A 19,047-nucleotide genomic window follows, 5' to 3' on the forward strand; every position below is an offset into this window, starting at 1 on the left:
GCTGAGTGTGGTGGTTCATGTCTGTCATTCTAGCTACTGAGGAGGCTGAGATGTGAAGATCATGGTTCGAAGCCAGCCCATGTAGAAAAGTCCAGGAGACCCTCATCTCCCTCTATTCCTTAGCACCACATAAGCAGAAAAAGCTGGAAGTGGCGCTGTGGCTCAAGTGGTAGAGCGCTAGCCTTGAGCTGAAGAGCTGAGGGACAGCGCCCTCAGTGTTAATTTTATTTATAAATAAAATTTTAAAAGATAAAACAGATTACCATTTCTGCTCTACCCACTGCTATTCAATCTACTCTAGCCTGCCTAGCCATGGAAAGCAGGACAAAGAAATCAAAGGGAATCGAATAGGAAAGAAATCAAGTTATCTCTCTTTTCAGATGCTACACTCCTATGTTTAACTGGCCTCCAGATTCCAACAAAGAATTTTCAGATCTGATAAACACCTTTGGAAATGGAGTAGGTTCCAAAATCAGCAAAAAAATCAGTAGCTTTGTTGGGCTCCAGTGGCTCATGCCCGTCATCCTAGCTTCTCAGGAGGCTGAGAAGATCACCTTGAGCACAAAGAGGCTCAGGGAGAGCGTCTGGCCCAGAGTTCAAGCCCCATGACCAACAATGCCAGCAAAAAAAAAAGAAAGAAAGAAAAAGAGGTTGGGAAGGTGGCTCAGTGGTAGAGTACAGTACATGCCTCACATGCATGAGGCCCTGGGTTTGATTCCTCAGCACCACACAAACAGAAAAGGCTGGAAGTAGCGCTGTGGGTAGAGCGCTAGCCTTGAGCTGAAGAGATCAGGGACAGCACCCAGGCCCAGATTTCAAGACCCTCAACTGACAATAAAAAAAACTGGAGGAGGCTACAATGTTGGATAAGAAATGTACTCATTATCTTGCCCATGTAATTGTAACCCCTCTGTACAGTATTTTCACAATAAAAAAAGAAATAAAAATTTAAAAAAAAAAACAAAACTGACCAAGTTTTCCCCAAAGGTTCACAAAGACAACAGCTAAAAATACAACACTGCCAACCAGGCGTCAGTGGCTCACGCCTGCCATCCTAGCTATTCAGGAGGCTGAGATCTGAGGATCACATCGAAGCTAGCCAGGGCAGAAAGTCTGTGAGACTCTTATCTTCACTAGATTACTCAAGAAAGCCAAACGTGGTGGTGTGGCTCAAGTGTTAGAGGGCTCCCCTTGAGCATGAAGAGGCTCAGGGACAGCTCCCGAGCCCTGAGTTCAAACCCCAGGACGACCACCACCACCACCACTCACCATTTTCCACCCTCAGCAGGCAGCCCAGCCAAGTCTGTTACACACACACACACACACACACACACACACACACACACACACACACACACACACACACACACACACACACACACACACACACACACACACACACACACACACACACACACACACGACCGAGGTGCCAGAATGACAAAGTAGGATGTAGACATTTCACCCCATTAATTCCTGCGCGCTCATGTTCCCCTGCTATCTTTCCCAGACAGAAACTGACCGATGTCACTGGCAAATTCATAGACGTGGGGTTTCTGCAGCAGCCCCAGCTGGCACATACAGGTGAGGGCGTTGAGCGCTTTCACGATCACAAATTCTTCTGCGTCGCTGAGGCCTTGCTGCAGGAGAGGCTTCAGGATCGACGAGCTTTGCCAGCCAACGTAGGCAGCGACGCCTGAGAAGGAAAAGCAACGTCACCTGAGTTTTCAGTACCTGGAAATACACATGGAGGGAAACGCTGCAATGAGCCAGAGCCGGACAGACCGACAGACCCACAACCTGGGGAAAGAACACGGCACTGCCTGCCCAGCAAAATAAAACAAAGGAAACAAGACCTGCACCAAAGCCCATCGGGCAAATTCTGGGAGCTCTAAGGGGAAACAAATGAAACAACAGATTCTAAGAACATTCAAAGAGGAAAACACAAGCCAACAGTGGAGGCAAGAACGTGATCACTGTTTATGTAGGATCTTCCAGCCTTTTAATAAAGATTCAGCTTCTGCCCATCTATGCGACTGGAAGCCACACTGCATGTAGACTTAGAACTTCCTTCAGGGTGCTTGTGGCTCATGTCTGTCATCCCAGCCACTCAGTAGGCTGAAACCTAAAGATCTCAGTTCAAAGCCAGCCTGTGAGACTCTTACCTCCAATTGACCATCAAAAAGTTGGAAGTGGAGCTGTGGCTCAAGTCATAGAGCACTAGCTTTGAGCTCAAAAAAAGATCAGGGACAGGACCCAGGCCCAGAGTTCAAGACTCAGGACTGGCAAACAACAACAACAAAAAACAAAACAAAAAACCTTTCTTTAGTTACTTTAAAACTATTTCATTCTAGTCCCTCAGAGGTCATTGCTCTTTTAAAATGTAAGGTTTTAATGACCACCTTCTATTTCTTCCAATGAACGACGATTAATGAACCTCGATCAGCTAAAATACATCATCCAAAAGCGATACGATGACACACTAAATGACAAGAACTCTCTTCATTATTAAGGAAATGTGATCACATCCTTCCCCATCTGTATCTTTCAGACTGAGCGGGCAGTGCCCTTGCGGGGAAGCTAACCAGGGCAGTGCCCTTGTGGGGGGAAGCTGACCAGGACGCCTACCCACGATGCTGTCAAAGAACGCCCCCCGCAGGTGCCAGTCGTTCTTGTCGTTCAGGAAGGTGATCATGTGGGAGAGCAGGACGTCGTTGGCCTTCTGCCGTCCGAAGAACACACACAGCCGCGTTATCCCGTTCTCCATCAAAGTCTGCTTCACAATGTTTTCAGGGTCGCTTAACAAAGTGACAACTTTCTGTTGGACCATTTCATGTAAGGCTTGGAGTTCTTTAAAAACAAACAAACAAAAAAAGATCAAGATCTATTTTCCTCATACACATAGGTCCAGTCTCCCTCCTCCCTTCCTCTCCCCTCCCTGGCGCTCACTCTTCCCTTCGGTTCTTTTTCAGTTAAAGGTAGCGTCTTCTTTTGTAGCTCATGCTGACCTTGAACTGCTGGAAGGCTGGAATTACAGATGTGCCCAGCCCATAGGGTAACAAAGGGATCACAGAAGGCAGCACATGGAGTCTGCACCCCCTAAGCAACTTCCCACTGGAAGCTCTGAGGGTGGGGATGAAATGTAAACTGACATATCCCACCAAGACGCCACCAGCATGGCTCCCAGCTCACTACTGAAACAGGGCTGATGGTGAAGTCAAGAGAGTTAGGAGGGAGCAGAGGATCACGATCTTCCCCCCAACCCCCCCAAAAATCCATGTAAACCCCAGGCTGGCTCAGGATATAAGACTGTACTGAGCAAACTTTCAGAAAGCTTTATTATTATATTATTATCATTTGGTGGTGGTGGTGCTAGAGTTTGTGCTCTATCTCTTGGGCCACATTCCTGGTTCTCTTTGTTTCAGGTACTTTTTTCCCAGAGGCCAGCCTTAGAGAGACAGCCTCCAGCCCATGCCTCCCCTGTGGCCAGGATTACATCACATCCAGCAGGGAAAGCATTTTTTTGTTGTTGTTGTTCTTTTTGGTGGGCTGTGGGGCTTGAACTCTGGGCCTGAGCGCTGTCCCTCAGCTCTTTAGCTCAAGGCCAGCGCTCTACTACTTGAGCCATAGTGCCATTTCCAGTTTTCTGAGTGGTTTATTGGAGATAAGAGTCTCACGGACTTTGTCTGGTCTGGCTTTGAACTGTGATCCTCAGATTTCAGCCTCCTGAGTAGCTAAGATTACAGGGGTGAGCCACCGGCGCCCGGCTGGGAAAGCATTTTTTACAAGTAGGTTGACTGGACTGGGAAGGTGGCTCAGTGGTAGAGTGCTTGCCTAGCAGCTGTGAAGCCCCGAGTTCCATTCCTCAGTACCAAGGACACAGAAAAAAAGCCTGAAGTGGTACTAAAGAAGCTCAGAGACAGTGCCTAGTCCCTGAGTTCAAGCTCCATGACAGGAAAAATAAATAAATAAATAACAAGTTGATTACATTTGAGAAATCCGGAAAATACCCTTCCAGGCCAGTCCAGGCTTTCTTGGATCTGATCGGCCTTCTCACCAACCTTCTCCTGTATTTACTTAGCTGACCTTCCCTTACTGAAATGTAAGGTCAAGAGCACAGGCCATTCTGTTTCACGGAGCACAATTTCTCTGGTGCCTGGCGCTGGCTGGTCAGTGCCTGGTGCAAAGCACATGTTTAAGGAGGAAATGAGAGAAGGCAGAGGCCCCTGCGCCACCCAGCTACTATCCAGGCGAAAGGTGACTGCTGCGCTGATGTGCAGCATTATGTGCTCACATCCACATTTAAACCAGATTCACTCCTCAAAAGTTTCGCTATGTAGGGGCTGGGAAGGTGGCTCGGTGGTAGAGTGCTCACCTAGCACGCATGAAGCCCTGGGTTCCATTCCTCAGTACCACATACACAGAAAAAGTCAAAGTGGTGCTGTGACTCAAGTGGTAGAGTGCTAGCCTTGAGCTAAAGAAGCTCACGGACAGGGCCCAGGCCCTGAGTTCAAGCCCCAGGACTAGCAAAAAAAAAAAAAAAAAAAAACTTTTCATATCTAGCCAGGCACTGGTGGCTCAGACCTGTCATCCTAGCTACTCAAGAGGCTAAGATCTGAGGATCCCAGTTCAAAGCCAGCCCAGGCAGAAAAGTCCATGAGACTTTGACCTCCAGTTAACCACCATAAGTGGGAAGTGGAGCTGTGGTTCAAGTAGTAAAGCACTAGCTAGCTGTAAGCAGAAAAGCTCAGGGAAAGCACACAGGCCCTGAGTTCAATGATGCCCCACCCCCAAAAAACTTTTAATATCTAAGTTCATTATCTATAATTATACAAAGGTACAATTGCTATTACAATGGTCTGCAGCACAAAAATTTATAAACTGGCCTTCTCTTAGTATTTTCTAGCTAGAAAATAACTATCCTGAAACAAACTTAAGGATGCTGCTTTCCTTCACTCCATAGATGCTAACTAAAAGCCTTATGGTCTAAAGATGGAGAGCTGGGCACCGGTGGCTCATGCCTGTCATCCTAGCTACTCAGGAGGCTGAGATCTGAGGATCGCGGTTCAAAGCCAGCCCGGGCAGGAAAGTCTGAGAGACTCTTGTCTCCAATAAACCACTGGAAAACTGGAAGTGGCACCGTGGCTCAAGTAGTAGAGCGCTCACCTTGAGCTGAAGAGTGCAGGGACAGCACCCAAGCCCAGGGTTCAAGCCCCATGACCCACAATAAAGATGGAGAGCTAAATGAATTTATCACCACAGCTTATGACTGAGAATACTCAAAATCACATAAAGAGAAAGGGTTTAGCTTCTTTAGCTATGACGTTTGTACTTTGCATGAGATTATATATTTCTGCTGCCTTTACAGTTCGTACCAATCAATTCTGCGTGGGAGGGAAAAGAAATGGAAGTCTGGAATCTTTGTGGCCAAGCTGGTAATTTTCCACCTAGATAAACAGTAGGTGAGGTGAAGTGAGAAAGGTCAGTTAGCACCGACCCTTCCTCTCTAAGTAGCTAGTACTCCTGCACTTTAGGTGAAAACTACAAATAATGTTTTTGCAAGTAAGCATTAGGAATACTTTCTAAATGAACAGAAAAGTACCACACCTGTGTCGTAGTTCCCTTCCGGGTGGGAAACTTCATCCATTTCTTCACTGTTAGGGTCATTTTCCATGTTGAGGTTTTTCAGCTGTACCAATTCCAGGAATCTCAGAGCCGTCTCCGCCAGCAGAGCTATGTTTTCTGTAAGATTTAAAAAAAAATTATATGTCATTGTTGACTTTTCATCATACTTGTAACTTTTCCCCCTGATTCGTTTTGGGTTTGGTTTGATGCTGGTGGTTTTTTTTTTTTTTTTTTGGTCGGTCGTGGGGCCTGAACTCTGGGCCTGGGCACTGTCCCTCAGCTCTTCAGCTCAAGGCTAGCACTTTACCACTTGAGCCACAGCGCCACTTCCGGCTTTTTATTTTTCTGCTTATGTGGTGCTGAGGAATCGAACCCAGGGCCTCATGTATGCAAGGCAAGCGCTCTACCACTGAGCCACCTTCCCAGCCCTGGTGGTGGCTTTTGATTTTGGGGTTTCTCTTCTTTCTTTTTCTAGGTCTGAGACTAGAACTCAAACTCAATACCTGATGCTTTGGCTAGAACTCTACCAACTGAGCCACACCTCCAACCTCTCTTTTCTTTTGAGGAAGTTTCTTTATGAAGCTCAGATGGGCCTTGAACTTGAGATCCTCCTGCTGCTGCCTCCTAAGGGCTGAAATTACAGCCCATACTCCCTCAATCTTTTTTTTTTTTTTTTGTCAGTTGTGGGACTTGAACTTTGGGCCTTGAGTGCTGCCCCTCAGCTCAAGCAATAGCTCTACCAGTTAAGTCAGTGTCATTTCCGGTTTTCTGGTGGTTTATTGGAGATAAGAATCTCATAGACTTTCCTGCCCAGGCTGGCTTTGAACCGCGATCCTCAGATCTCAGCCTCCTGAGCGGCTAGGATGACAGGCGTGAGCCACTGGTGCCTGGCTCCCTAAATCTGTATAGACAGAATCATCATGGAGGGAAATTAGGACTTTCATGTTAGCATTTAGTCAGATTGTTAATAATTAACCTCATTTCTCTGCCTGCCATAATCTCCAAACTGCCAGTTTTCACAATCTATGCTTACTTCTTCATGTGAATCTCTAGACACATACACTTGATCTCTTTACACAAGATATGATTCTCTATCTGTCATGAAAGAGAACACTGTAAAGGAAAAATAAAATCTGGTTCTAAACTTTTCTACTGACATGTATGATTTAGTCACGCTTAATCACACAGGTTCAGTCTCTTGAACCTGTGTAGAGCCTGCTTCATCATGCGCTAGCCCAAGACAGAACATTTGGTCGAGGGGGGGGGGGATGGGGTGCAGGCATGGATAGTGGGTTGTGGGTGCTCACTACAAAGGCCCAGGAAACCAAAGCAAATGGACTGCTTCAAAGCTCAGGTCTAGTCTAGCGGTGCTAAGGGATGAGAACCAGACCACACAAAGGTGGGTTAAATTATTTATCTGCACCTTCAAGGTGCAGATAATGTAACAGTTATTACTCAAGGTGGTTGCAAGATTAACTTGGAAGATACCACAACAGGCCTAGCAGCAATACTGTGTAGCAGACACTATTACTTCCACGCTCGCTAGTGGAAACTGGATGCCTGTGATCATGGAACGCCGACACATCAGAACTTATTTAACACAACTGAAAACAGGTAAGATGCACTGAGCCTGAAGGAGGGTCCTCAGAGTCTAGTAAGAGGCACAGCTTAGCCGGGCGCAGGTGGCTCCAGGCTTGTCATCCAAGCTACCTAGGAGGCTGAGATCTGAGGATCGTGGTTTGAAACCAGTGGGAGCAGGAAAGTCCGGGAGACTCTTTATCTCCAATTAGGGAGGGGGGGGGGGTCCAGTGGGAGAGCAAACGAAGGAGTCACAGACACTGTCCAGGAAGAATTATACTCATTACTTATGAAATTGTAAGCCCTCTCTATAACACCTCAATAATTAAAATACATATATATTTTTTTAAAAGCAGAATTGGATCTATGATTTAAGTGGTAGAGTTCAAGTCCCAACACACACGGCACGCACGCACGCACGCACACAGGCACACACGCACGGACATAAAAATAAACTTTATTTTTTGCTAGTCTCAGGGCTTGAACTCTGAGCCTGGGCACTGTCCCTGAGCTTCTCTGGCTCAAGGCTAGAGCTTGACAATTAAGTCACAGCACCACTTCCAGCTTTTTCTGCATATGTGATACTGAGTAACTGAACTCAAGGCTTCATGTGTGCAAACAAGCACTCTACCACTAAGCCACTTGTTTTTTTTTTTTTGTTTTTTTTTTTTTAATTTTTTTATTGTAAAGATTCTATACAGAGGGTTACAGTTACATGAGTGGGGTAATGAGTACACTTCCTCTTGAACATTGTTACCCCCTCCATTGTTTTCTCCCTACCATCCCCTCCCTCCCTCCCTTCCCCAAGGTTCTTTTTTTTTTTTTTTTTTTTTTGATTGTGATTAAGTGATTACTTAATTTCCGGAAATTCACAGTATTGTGGAATAATGATGCTCATTTAAAGTCACACGTTCATTCTAACTTTCCTGGAGCAAATTGTCTATCACAGTCTGTAATATGTAACGGTGTTCATATGTTATATACCATACACGTGATCAGCAGCATGGGGATATTTAGTAGTGGTTCAACCAGATGAGTGGGAGTTCTTTGTTTCTTAAGTCCTGTTAGTTTTGTCATATCACCTAACATTTTGGATTCATCATCCGCTTATCAGGGAGACCATGTACTGTTTGTCTCTTCGTTCTTGGCTTACCTCGCTCAACATGATTCCTTCTAGCTCCATCCATTTCCCTGCAAATGCCATTATTTTGTCATTTCTAATGGCTGCATAATATTCCATTGTGTATAGATACCACAATTTTTGGATCCATTCATCTGTGGTGGGGCATCTAGGTTGTTTCCATATCCTAGCTATTGTGAACAGTAAGCCACTTGTTTTTAAAAACTGTTACATTATTTTGTCTGGCTCAATCATTTATATTTGTCGATTATAAATATGCTTGTGACAAAAATCTGATGCATCTGGGCTGGGAAGGTGGCTCAGTGGTAGAGCGCTTGCCTTGCATGCCTGAGGCCCTGGATTTGATTCCTCAGCACCACATAAGTAAAAAGAAAAAAGTTGGAAGTGGCGCTGTGGCTCAAGTGGTAGAGCACTAGCCTTGAGCTGAAGAGCTGAGGGACAGCACCCAGGCCCAGAATTCAGGCCCCACGACCAGATCCAAAAAAAAAAAAAAATCTGATGCATCTTAAAGAATCCTGGATTTCTAGGCGTAAAGGCTTAGAGTCTAATCTACATCATTATGAAAGGCAGGAACCACAACTAACCAAATATACATTGAGTTAAACTGAAGTAACACCACGTGAAAGAAAAGTGCTCACGGTACAACCAATGCCTCTGAAGATGTGGCTAGGCCTAAGGCTGGTCTCCAGAGACTGTGTGTCGCAATAACTAAGCGTGCTTCTTTCTAAACGATTATAACAGCAACACACACACACACCCTCCCCCCAACGTCCAAAGACTGAAGAGCAGAAGCTGTAGCTTCCACTGTGTTAGAGGCGTATATTATAGACTTATGCAAATGTTCCAGTATGGTTTCCTGAAATGCAGAACACAGGCAGAACACTGCAGTACACACAGAAGCCACTCTTCCATAGCATGAAGTGGCTGGAGGGACCTCCAAATACAGAGCACAGTAAGCCAGGCTCTTTTTTTTTTGGTCAGTCATGGGGCCTGACCTCTGGGCCTGGGCACTGTCCCTCAGCTCTTCAGCTCAAGGCTAGAGCTGTACCACTTGAGCCACTTCTGGCCTTTTCTCCTTATGTGGTGCTAAGGAATCGAACCCAGGGCCTCATGCATGCAAGACAAGCACTCTATCACTGGGCTACCTTACTAGCCGGCCAGGCTCTTTCAACATTAAAGTTATTCAACAAAATTCATTTTTTTTTCTTTCTTGTCAGTTGTGGGGCTTGAACTCTGGGCCTGGGCTCTGTCCCTAAGCTCTTTAGCTCAAGGCTAGCACTCTACCATTTGAGCCAAAGCACCACTTCTAGTTTTCTGGTGGTTCATTGGAGATAAGAGTTTCACGGACTTTCCTTACCTGGGCTGGCTTTGAACTGCAATCCTTAGACCTCAGCCTCCTGAGTAGCTAGGATGACAGGCGTGAGCCACTGGTGCCTGGCTTTTTGCTTTTTATAAGTCCTGGGGCTTGAACTCAAGGCCTGGACACTGTCCCTGAGCTTCCTTTTTGATCAAGGCTTGCGGTCTACCGCTTGAGCCACAGCTCTACTTCCGGCTTTTTCTGTTTATGTGGTACTGAGGAATTGAACCCAAGGCTTCATGCATGCTAGGCAAGCACTCTACCACTAAGTCACGTTCCCAGCCCAAAATTCATCTTTTTTGAAAATGTTGTACACTACAACTGAGAGTCAGACAAAGGCATCTATTAATGGTTTGTAAAGGCCCAGAGACACTAGATTAGAAGCACGTACTTAAAAACATGAGTCGTATCCCAAGTTAAATGTGATGCTGCCATTACAACTACACAATTCTTCTGTACTGTATACGTTTTCACTTCAGAAATCTGGTCACTTCAAATGTAAAAGAACAGGGCTGGGAAGGTGGCTCAGTGGTAGAGTGCTCGCCTAGCATGCATGAAGCCCTGGGTTTGATTCCTCAGTATCACAAACACAGAAAAAGCTGGAAGTGGCGCTGTGGCCCAAGTGGCAGAGCACTAGCCTTGAGCCAAAGAAGTTCAGGGACAGTGCTCAGGTCCAGAGTTCAAGCCCCAGGACAGACCAAAAAAAAAAAAAAAAAAAAGGTTAAAAAAATACATAGAGGTTGGGTCCCAGGAATATATTATATTATTAAAAATGTACACACAGGGCTGGGAAGGTGGCTCAGTGGTAGAGCGCTTGCCTTGCATGCCTAAGGCCCTGAGTTCAATTCCTCAGCACCACATAAGCAAAAAGAAAAAAGCCAGAAGTGGCGCTGTGGCTCAAGTGGTAGAGCGCTAGCCTTGAGCTGAAGAGCTGAGGGGCAGCGCCCAAGCACAGAGTTCAGGCCCCACGACCGGACCCCCCCAAAAAAAATAAAAATAAAAATGTACACACAGCCAGACGTCAGTGGCTCATGCCTGTAATCTTAGCTTCTCAGGAGGCTAAGATTTGAGGATCGCAATTCAAAGCTGGCCCAGGCAAGGAAAGTCCGTGAGACTCTTTATCTCCAATGAACCACCGGAAAGAAAACCAGAAGTGGCACTGTGGCTCAAGCGGTAGAACGCTCCCCTTGAGCTGAAGAGCTGAGGGACAGCGCCCAAGCCCAGAGTTCAAGCCCCATGACCAACAAAAATAAATAAATAAAAATGTACATACACAGTTTAAAGAGCAAAGCTCACACTTAGGATTCCCAAAGAAGTCAGAAACACAGGCAGTATGGGAATCATGGTCATTAACGTTAATAGTACAAGTGTCTAGTTCTGCAGAACCCCTTACCAGCGTAGGCCAGCCTCACGATGGTGGCGTCGTCCTGGGCTAGGTGGGCTATGCCTGGCAGAATGTACTCTGGGTAGATATTGACATCATTCCGAGGAACTTCTTTCACGAGGGCAAGCACTTTGGTCAGTGTCCTCAAGGCTTCTGCTCGTACCCGAGGGACAGAGTCGTTGCTGAAGTGCAAAAGATATGGAGTGATCCGATCTAAAAGGATTTCCACACTTAGCCTGGGAGCCAGGTGGAGGGTGAGCTCCAAAGCGGCCAGCTTGGAATCGCAGTATTTGAGAGTCTGTAGGCAGGACGTTATCACGGACACCAAAATCACCAGCCCGTTCTCCTTTGGCTCTCCGTCGACTTTGTCTGGCAGATCAGGTCCACAGAGGTTGTGAATAATGTTGCCCAAATCCTTCCGTATAACCAGAATACGCTCGTCTGCGGAGAGGAAAGTTTCCTTGGCGAACTGGGCCATATAAGGCTGAAGGAAGGTATAAAATACCTCAGGGAAGGCATTGCCACGCTGCTGTTTTAAGTAATCTTCAGCCTGTAGACGTTTATCTGGCTCACGATGGATCATCTGAGTAACCTATATGGAAGAGGAGACAAGGAATAAAAACAGATTTAAGGAGAAGAAATTAGGGTGGGAAGGTGGCTCAAGTGGTAGAGTGCTTGCCTAGCAAGCATGAAGCCCTGGGTTCGATTCCTCAGTATTACATACACAGAAAAAGCTGGAAAGGGCACCGTGGCTCAGTGGTAAAGAGCTAGCCTTCAGCATAGAGAAGCTCAGGGAAAGTGTGTAGGCCTTGAGTTCAAGCCCCAGAACTGGCAAAAAAAAAAAAAAAAAAAAAAGGAGGAAATTAAACCAGATCAAGTTTACACAGGGAATGTACATGTGTTTAAAGATTTATGAGGTAATTCTGATTCCTCTCAATAGTCACCTGAGGGCTGGGAAGGTGGCTCAGTGTAGAGTGCTTGCCTTGCATGCATGAGGCCCTGGGTTTGATTCCTCAGCACCACATAAAGCAGAAAAACCTGGAAGTGGCATTGTGGCTCGGTAGAGCACTTGCCTTGAACTGAAGAGCTGAGGAACAGCACCCAAGCCCGGAGTTCAGGCCCCATGACGGACAAAAAAAAAAAAAAAAGCTGGACACCGGTGGCTCACACCTGTAATCCTAGCTACACAGGAGGCTGAGCTCTGAGGATCGAAGTTCAAAGCCAGCCCCGGCAAGAAAGTCCGTGAGACTCTTATCTCCAATAAACCACCAGACAACCGGAAGTGGTGCTGTGGCTCAAGTGGTAGAGAGCTAGCCTTGAGCTGAAGAGCTGAGGGACAGCAATCAGGCCCACCTGACAAATCTCCTTTGAGAGTCTAAAAGCTAAACAATACAAAACTCTACTGCTGGGCACCAGTGGTTCACACCAGCAATCCTAGCTACTCAGCAGGGTGAGATCTGAGGAATGTGGTTCAAAGCCAGCCTTGTCAGGAAAGTCCAGAAGACTCTTATCTCCAACCAATCATCAGGGAAAAAAAAAAAAAAAGCCAAAAAATGGAGTTGTAGCTCAAGTGTAGGGTACCAGCCTTGAGCAAAAAAGCTAAGGGACAGAACCCAGGCCCTGAATTCAAGCCCTAGTTCCAGCACAAAAAAAAAAAAAAAAAAAGGAAATAACTTCATAGCAAATGTTTATAATATACTAACCAATTCTCTGATGCTACGGTCTTCAATTTTATTCAGCACTTGTTCAGGGAAGAAATGTCCATTTCTGTATGCCAAAAGTTGAGAGAGATCGAACAATGGTACGCCTTCTGTAAACAGTTCAGCTATCACACAACCTGAAAACAGTGGACAAAAAGTACATTAGAGCCCACGCTGGTGGCTCACGCCTGTATCCTAGCTACTCAGGAGGATGAGATCTGAGGATCATGGTTCAAAGCTAGCCAGAGCATGAAAAGCCCGTGAGACTCTTAGCTCCAACTAGACAGCAACATGCTGGAAAATGGGGCTATGGCTCAAGTGGAAGGGTGCTAGTCTTGAGCAAAGACACTTGGGCAGTGCCCAGGGCCTGAGTTCAAGCCCCAGGACCAGCACACATACACCAAAGAATTAAAACATTTAAAGAAACAAACATTAGAAATAAATTCATAGCCGGGCGCTGGTGGCTCACGCCTGTAATCCTAGCTACTCAGGAGGCTGAGATCTGAGGATCGCGGTTCAAAGCCAGCCCGGGCAGGAGAGACCGTGAGACTCCTATCTCCAATAAACCACCAGAAAACCGGAAGTGGCGCTGTAGCTCAAGTGGTAGAGCGCTCGCCTTGAGCTGAAGAGCTGAGGGACAGCGCCCAGGCCCAGAGTTCAAGCCCCACGACCGACAAAAAAAAAAAAAAAAAGAAATAAGTTCATAGGCTTGACACTGGTGGCTCACGCCTGTAATTCGAGCTCCTCCAGAGGCTGAGATCTGAGGACTGAGGTTCAAAGCCAGCCCAGGCAGAAAAGGCCTTTCTGAAAATCTTACCTCTAATTAACCACCAGAAAACTGGAAGTAGAGGTATGGTTCAAAGCGGTAGGGTGTTATCATTGAACAAAAGAGCTCAGGGGCAGAGCCCAGGCCCTGAGTTCAAGCCTAATGACCGAGGACAAAAAAAAAAAAAAGGAAAAGAAATGAGATTCATGAAATCACACAATACAAATCAGGATTCAGGAAACCCAAAAAACTCAAAATGCAAAACCAAAATGAAACGAATTAAAATGTATTGTGTAACATGCAACTGTAATCAAGCAGATGTCTCCAACTGCTTGACCAGCAGTTTCTAAAGTCCCTGTTAAAACTTTAAATGACTTCCTGGTTCTAGAACTTAAAATGGCAGCCAGGAAACCTAGAGGTATGATAAAGAGCAAACCAAACCATGGCAACATTTACTGATGCCACAGCCGACCCGGCATTCATCAGTCCTGTCGACGAGGCCTTCCCCTGCCCAGCCTCTGGGTTCTGAGACAACCTGCATCCACGGCTGCTGCTACCCGTGGTCTGTGTGTGAGGTACTTACTATCTGTGACATGGTGCACCTTTTTTCTCCTGAGGCAGGAGACCACTGATCTGAACAAATTCTGGCTAGAATCTCACTCCCTGGACTCCAGTTCCCACCTATTTCCTAATTATGTCCCTAAAGTCTACCTGAATCTCCAACTCAGCTTTCTTCACCCCTCCTTTTCGTATTATCTTTGAACAGCTGTACAAACGAGTTGCCGTTTAATGAAGCAGTGCATGAATACTGATCATCTTGATCAGTGTCACCTCTTACAAGTTTCTCATTGAACCCCCTACAGCCTTCCCCCTTAATTTTGGAGTATATGCAATTTATTTTTTGCCAGTGCTGGGGCTTGAACTAAGGGCCTGGGCATTCTCCTCATTCTACCACTTGAGCCACAGCGCCACTTCTGGTTTTTTTCTGTTTATGTAATACTGAGGAATCGAACCCATGGCTTCATGCATGCTAGCCGAGTACTCCACCACTAAGCCACATGACCAGCCCTAAAATCAATTCTTGACTGCATTCTCCCCCACGTCTCCTCTTCCTTTGCTTACCCCTCCTGACTTGGTCCCAATTTCCCCTCTTGAAAGTATCGTGGCGCTTTTGTTTTGTTTTGTATCGGTCTTGGGGCCTGAACTCTGGGCCTGGGCGCTGTCCCTCAGCTCTTCAGCTCAAGGCGAGCGCTCTACCACTTGAGCCACAGCACCACTTTCTGGCCTTTTCTGGTGATTAACTGGAGTCTCACAGACTTTCTTGCCTGGACTGGCTTTGAACCACGATCCTCACATCTCAGCCTCCCGAGTAGCTAGGATGACAGGCGTGAGTCCCCCTGGGCACCTGGCTATGGTGCTCATTTTGTTGGGCTTTGACTTCGTCTAAGGAATGACATTATTTAAGCTCTCCCCAGAGTCTACCATGTTTCAGTTAATACATCTGTCACCCCGTGCATACCTCCCCCTGTGTTTCCTTATAGGTTTACAGGCAAGCAAATTCTAGCTGCAGAGGAAGGTTTAGAAGCAAATTCTAGCTACCACAAAGGAGGCTTACTCCGCTTATATACCAGACCTTGCTAGCCAACTATCTGCAGCATATCTTCTCCTAGACCCTCCAGCTTAACGTCCATCTTCTCCCACTCTGGCCCCCTCCCCTCTTGCGACTACGTCAGGCCCACAATCAACACCCACCGAGGAAAGGAGGCAGAGTATTCCCCACTGCATCACTGCATCTACCAATCACAGAGTCCTAGCAGAAGCCACACCATTATGCCTCCCTGGTACAGCGAACACTCCAGTGAAAATGCTTTCTCAATACCTGTCCACCCTCCCCTATGTTCAAGCGTAAACACCCTTTTTTTAAGGTTCACTTGGTACCTGACTCATTGGCTACAGTTCTACTACATGCCTCCAACCCCTCAGGCAGAAGCATTTTGAAGAGGGTCCATACATTATCCATCTGTGTTACTAGCACTTTTTTTTTTTTGCCAGTCCTGAGGCTTGAACTCAGAGTCTGGGCACTGTCCCTGAGCCTCTTTGTGCTCAAGGATAGTGCTCTACCACTTGAGCCACAGAGCCACTTCTGGCTTTTTCTGAGTAGTTGACGATAGGAGTCTCATGGACTTTCCTGCTCAGGCTGGTTTTGAACCATGATCCTCAGATCTCAATTGCCTGAGTAGCAAGGATTACAAGGTGTGAGCCACAGACGCCTGGCTATATATTATCCATCTGTGTTGTCAGCACTTCTAAGCATTCAAAAAACAATTTTAACTGGTAGTTAGATTCAGGATTTCATGCTCTATCACCTGAACTATGCCCCAGTGCTTCATTTATTGTTGCCTTTACTTTTCTAGGAGGGTCCTGTGTGCATGCCTGGGCCCAGGCTGCACAGTAACTGGCCTCCTTACACTTCCCACACAGCTAGGCTCACAAGTAAACACTACCTGGCTCTTTTTGTTGTTGGTGGTCGTGGAGCTTGAACTCTGGGCCTGGGCGCTGTCCCTCAGCTCTTCAGCTCAAGACTAGCGCTCTACCACTTGAGCCACTGAGCCCACTTCCGGCTTGTTCTGCGTATGTGGTGCTGAGGAATTGAACCCAGGGCCTCATGCATGCAAGGCAAGCGCTCTACCACTGAGCCACCTTCCCAGCCCCACTACCTGGCTCTTGACTTAGATGCAGTGTCACACTTGTGCCTAGGGCTGGCCTTGAACCATGATCTTCCAGATCACCACCTCTAGAGTAGGTAGGATTACAAGTGTGAGCCACCTGCTTCAACCATTTTTGAACAGTTAAATGAGTGAAATCCTTTTTGCATTTTCTTAAACATGTCCCATAAAGCAATGATGCAACTATCTAAATTAATAGAGTCTGAGACAGAACCAAATAATTTCCAAATGTTTGTCAACTTAAAAAAAAGCTACAGGGGCTGGGAAGGTGGCTCAGTGGTAGAGCGCTTGCCTTGCATGCTCGAGGCCCTGGGTTCGATTCCTCAGCCCCACATAAGCAAAAAGAAAAAAGCCGGAAGTGGCGCTGTGGCTCAAGTGGTAGAGTGCTAGCCTTGAGCTGAAGAGCTGAAGGACAGCGCCCAGGCCCAGAGTTCAGGCCCCACGACCGGACCCAAAAAAAAAAAAAAAAAAAAAAGCTACATTTGGGTTTTTTGTTGTTGGTTGTGGGGCTTGAACTCTTGGGCCTGGGCGCTGTCCTTCAGCTCTTCAGCTCAAGGCTAGCACTCTACCACTTGAGCCACAGCGCCACTTCCAGTTTTCTGGTGGTTTACTGGCGATAAAGAGTTTCACAGACTTTTCTGCCTGGGCTGGCTTTGAACTGAGATCCTCAGACCTCAGTGTCCTGAGTAACTAGGATGACAGGCGTGAGCCACCAGCACCTAGATTACATTTCTGTTTTGACCATTGAAGACACATCAATCTCCAAGCCAGCAAATAGGATCCACCATGCAGTTACCTGCTGAAAAGATGTCCATGGCTCGCTTCAACTCTCCTCTAGTTCTCTGGTTGCTATTTAAGTCTACCAGCGGGGTGGAAGCGTCTCTCATGTACTCCAGCTCAGTGGCAAACATCCCACCGTCAACGAAACGTTCCGGGGCGATGTAGCACGTCCTCCTCCGGGAGGTGTCGAAGAAGTAGTTGAAATCGGCTGGGTTGTCCTCTGGGAGGTAGGTGGGCTTGAAACTGGCAAAGTCGGTGAGGAGAACCCAGTTCCAGCTGGTCACCATCACGTTCTCCGTCTTGATGTCGCCGTGGCGGACTCCGGATTTGTGCGCCTGGTCCACGGCGGTGAGGATCTGGAAGGCGATCCAGCGCTTCTCGATGTTGTTTAGGAACGGCCGGGTGCTGATGCGGTCGTAGAGATTGTCCCGCACGTACTGCCGGAACAGCATGGCTGCTTTCTCAGAGGCTTTCTCTGCGGCTTTCTGGAAAGGGAGGCAGTTCTGGGCTGAGTGAAGCCTGATTTTGAGCTCCTCCAGCTCTTGCTTATAGCTGGTTAAGGGCAAGGTGGGGTCCTGAATCGCAAAGACCTTCACCACCACCAGGCCCTCACGGTGTTTTGCTCGAGCCACTTTAAAAAACCGAGTGCTTCCCAGGCTCTTGTCATATTCGAAGTCGTGGATGTCTGAGAAATAGCTCTCCACAGAGAGGATCTGGGAAGGAGCAATGCCAGCAAGTTGATTTCCCATAATGGCAAGTATCACTGGATCGTTCAGTAAGGTTACAACACCTATTTAAGAGAAAGAAAATTAAGAGAATTGAAATAGAGGAAAATACAATGGAAAATAAGGCTATCTAGCGACATCTGGAAAGTCCATTTCAGACACACTTATCTGGCGTTTTTGGTGTTTTCTTAAAAACTTTTTATTGAGGGCTGGGAAGGTGGCTCAGTGGTAGAGCGCTTGCCTTGCATGCTCAAGGCCCTGAGTTCGATTCCTCAGCACCACATAAGCAAAAAGAAAAAAGCCGGAAGTGGCGCTGTGGCTCAAGTGGTAGAGCACTAGCCTGAGCTGAAGAGCTGAGGGACAGCGCCCAGGCCCAGAGTTCAGGCCCCACGACCGGACCCAAAAAAAAAAAAAAAAAAAACTTTTTATTGGTCATGGGGCTTGAACTCAGGGCTTGGGTGCTGTTCCTGGACTCTTAACCATTTTGAGCCACAAGGCCACTTCCAGTGGTTCACTGGATATAATCGAGTCTCAGACTTTCCTGACCAAGTGGACTTTGATCCTTAGACCTCAGCCTCCTGAGTAGCTTTTATCTTGTTATTTTACCTAAAAGGATGCTATAATTGCATATCTCCCTCCCCCGCCCAAGAGCTGAACAACATTTACATAGGTCCCTCTAGCCAACTGCTGGTGGCTCTGTAACCCTAGCTACTCAGGTAGCTGAGATGTGGAGACTGACAGTCTGTTTTTTTTTGTTGTTTTTGTTTTTTTGCCGGTCCTGCGGCTTGAACTCAGGCACTGTTGTAGAACTTCTGTGCTCAAACCAAGTGCTCTACCACTTGAGCCAGAGCGCCACTTCTGGCCTTTTCTGTTTATGTGGTACTGAGGAATTGAACCTGGGGCTTCATGCATGCTAGGCAAGCACTCTACCACTAGGCCACCTTCCCAGCCCCAAGAGACTGACAGTCTGAAACCAGTGTGGGCAGAAAAAAGAAATCTGAGGCTCCAACTCCAAATAGCCAGCAAAATGATGGACTGGAAGCATGCCTGAAGTGGTAGGGCACCAGCCTTGAGAAATAAGCAAGCAGAGCCCACATTATGGCATAAAATTAATCAACTAATTATAAAGGTCCCTCTAACATTAAGCTGACAATGTTATTCAGATTTGCTGGTATGGGGATTGAAAACATGAATGAGCCTTTTTACTCAAAGTTCAATACTGAATTTGGGGGATGTGAGAGTCTTTAAAATACTGTGTATGGGTC

At 46.7% G+C, this 19,047-nt stretch overlaps 1 protein-coding gene across 1 annotated transcript in view; it reads right to left on the reverse strand.

Annotated features, from left to right (window-relative positions):
* Pik3r4 (phosphoinositide-3-kinase regulatory subunit 4) overlaps window positions 1-19,047 on the reverse strand; it is a 40,468-nt gene that overhangs the window by 19,222 nt on the left and 2,199 nt on the right. The window contains exons 2-7 of the mRNA XM_070005394.1: window positions 17,074-17,847; window positions 12,789-12,922; window positions 11,095-11,677; window positions 5,608-5,742; window positions 2,629-2,850; window positions 1,523-1,696 (exon numbers count right to left, since the gene is read on the reverse strand). Coding sequence (XP_069861495.1) covers window positions 1,523-1,696; window positions 2,629-2,850; window positions 5,608-5,742; window positions 11,095-11,677; window positions 12,789-12,922; window positions 17,074-17,806 — 1,981 coding nt within the window. The 5' untranslated portion in view covers window positions 17,807-17,847. The remainder of the gene's footprint in view (window positions 1-1,522; window positions 1,697-2,628; window positions 2,851-5,607; window positions 5,743-11,094; window positions 11,678-12,788; window positions 12,923-17,073; window positions 17,848-19,047) is intronic.

The sequence above is a fragment of the Dipodomys merriami genome, unplaced genomic scaffold (genome assembly GCF_024711535.1).
Source record: "Dipodomys merriami isolate MVZ:Mamm:240054 unplaced genomic scaffold, mDipMer1.0.p SCAF_68, whole genome shotgun sequence".
In the NCBI taxonomy this organism is placed as follows: Eukaryota; Metazoa; Chordata; class Mammalia; order Rodentia; family Heteromyidae; genus Dipodomys; species Dipodomys merriami.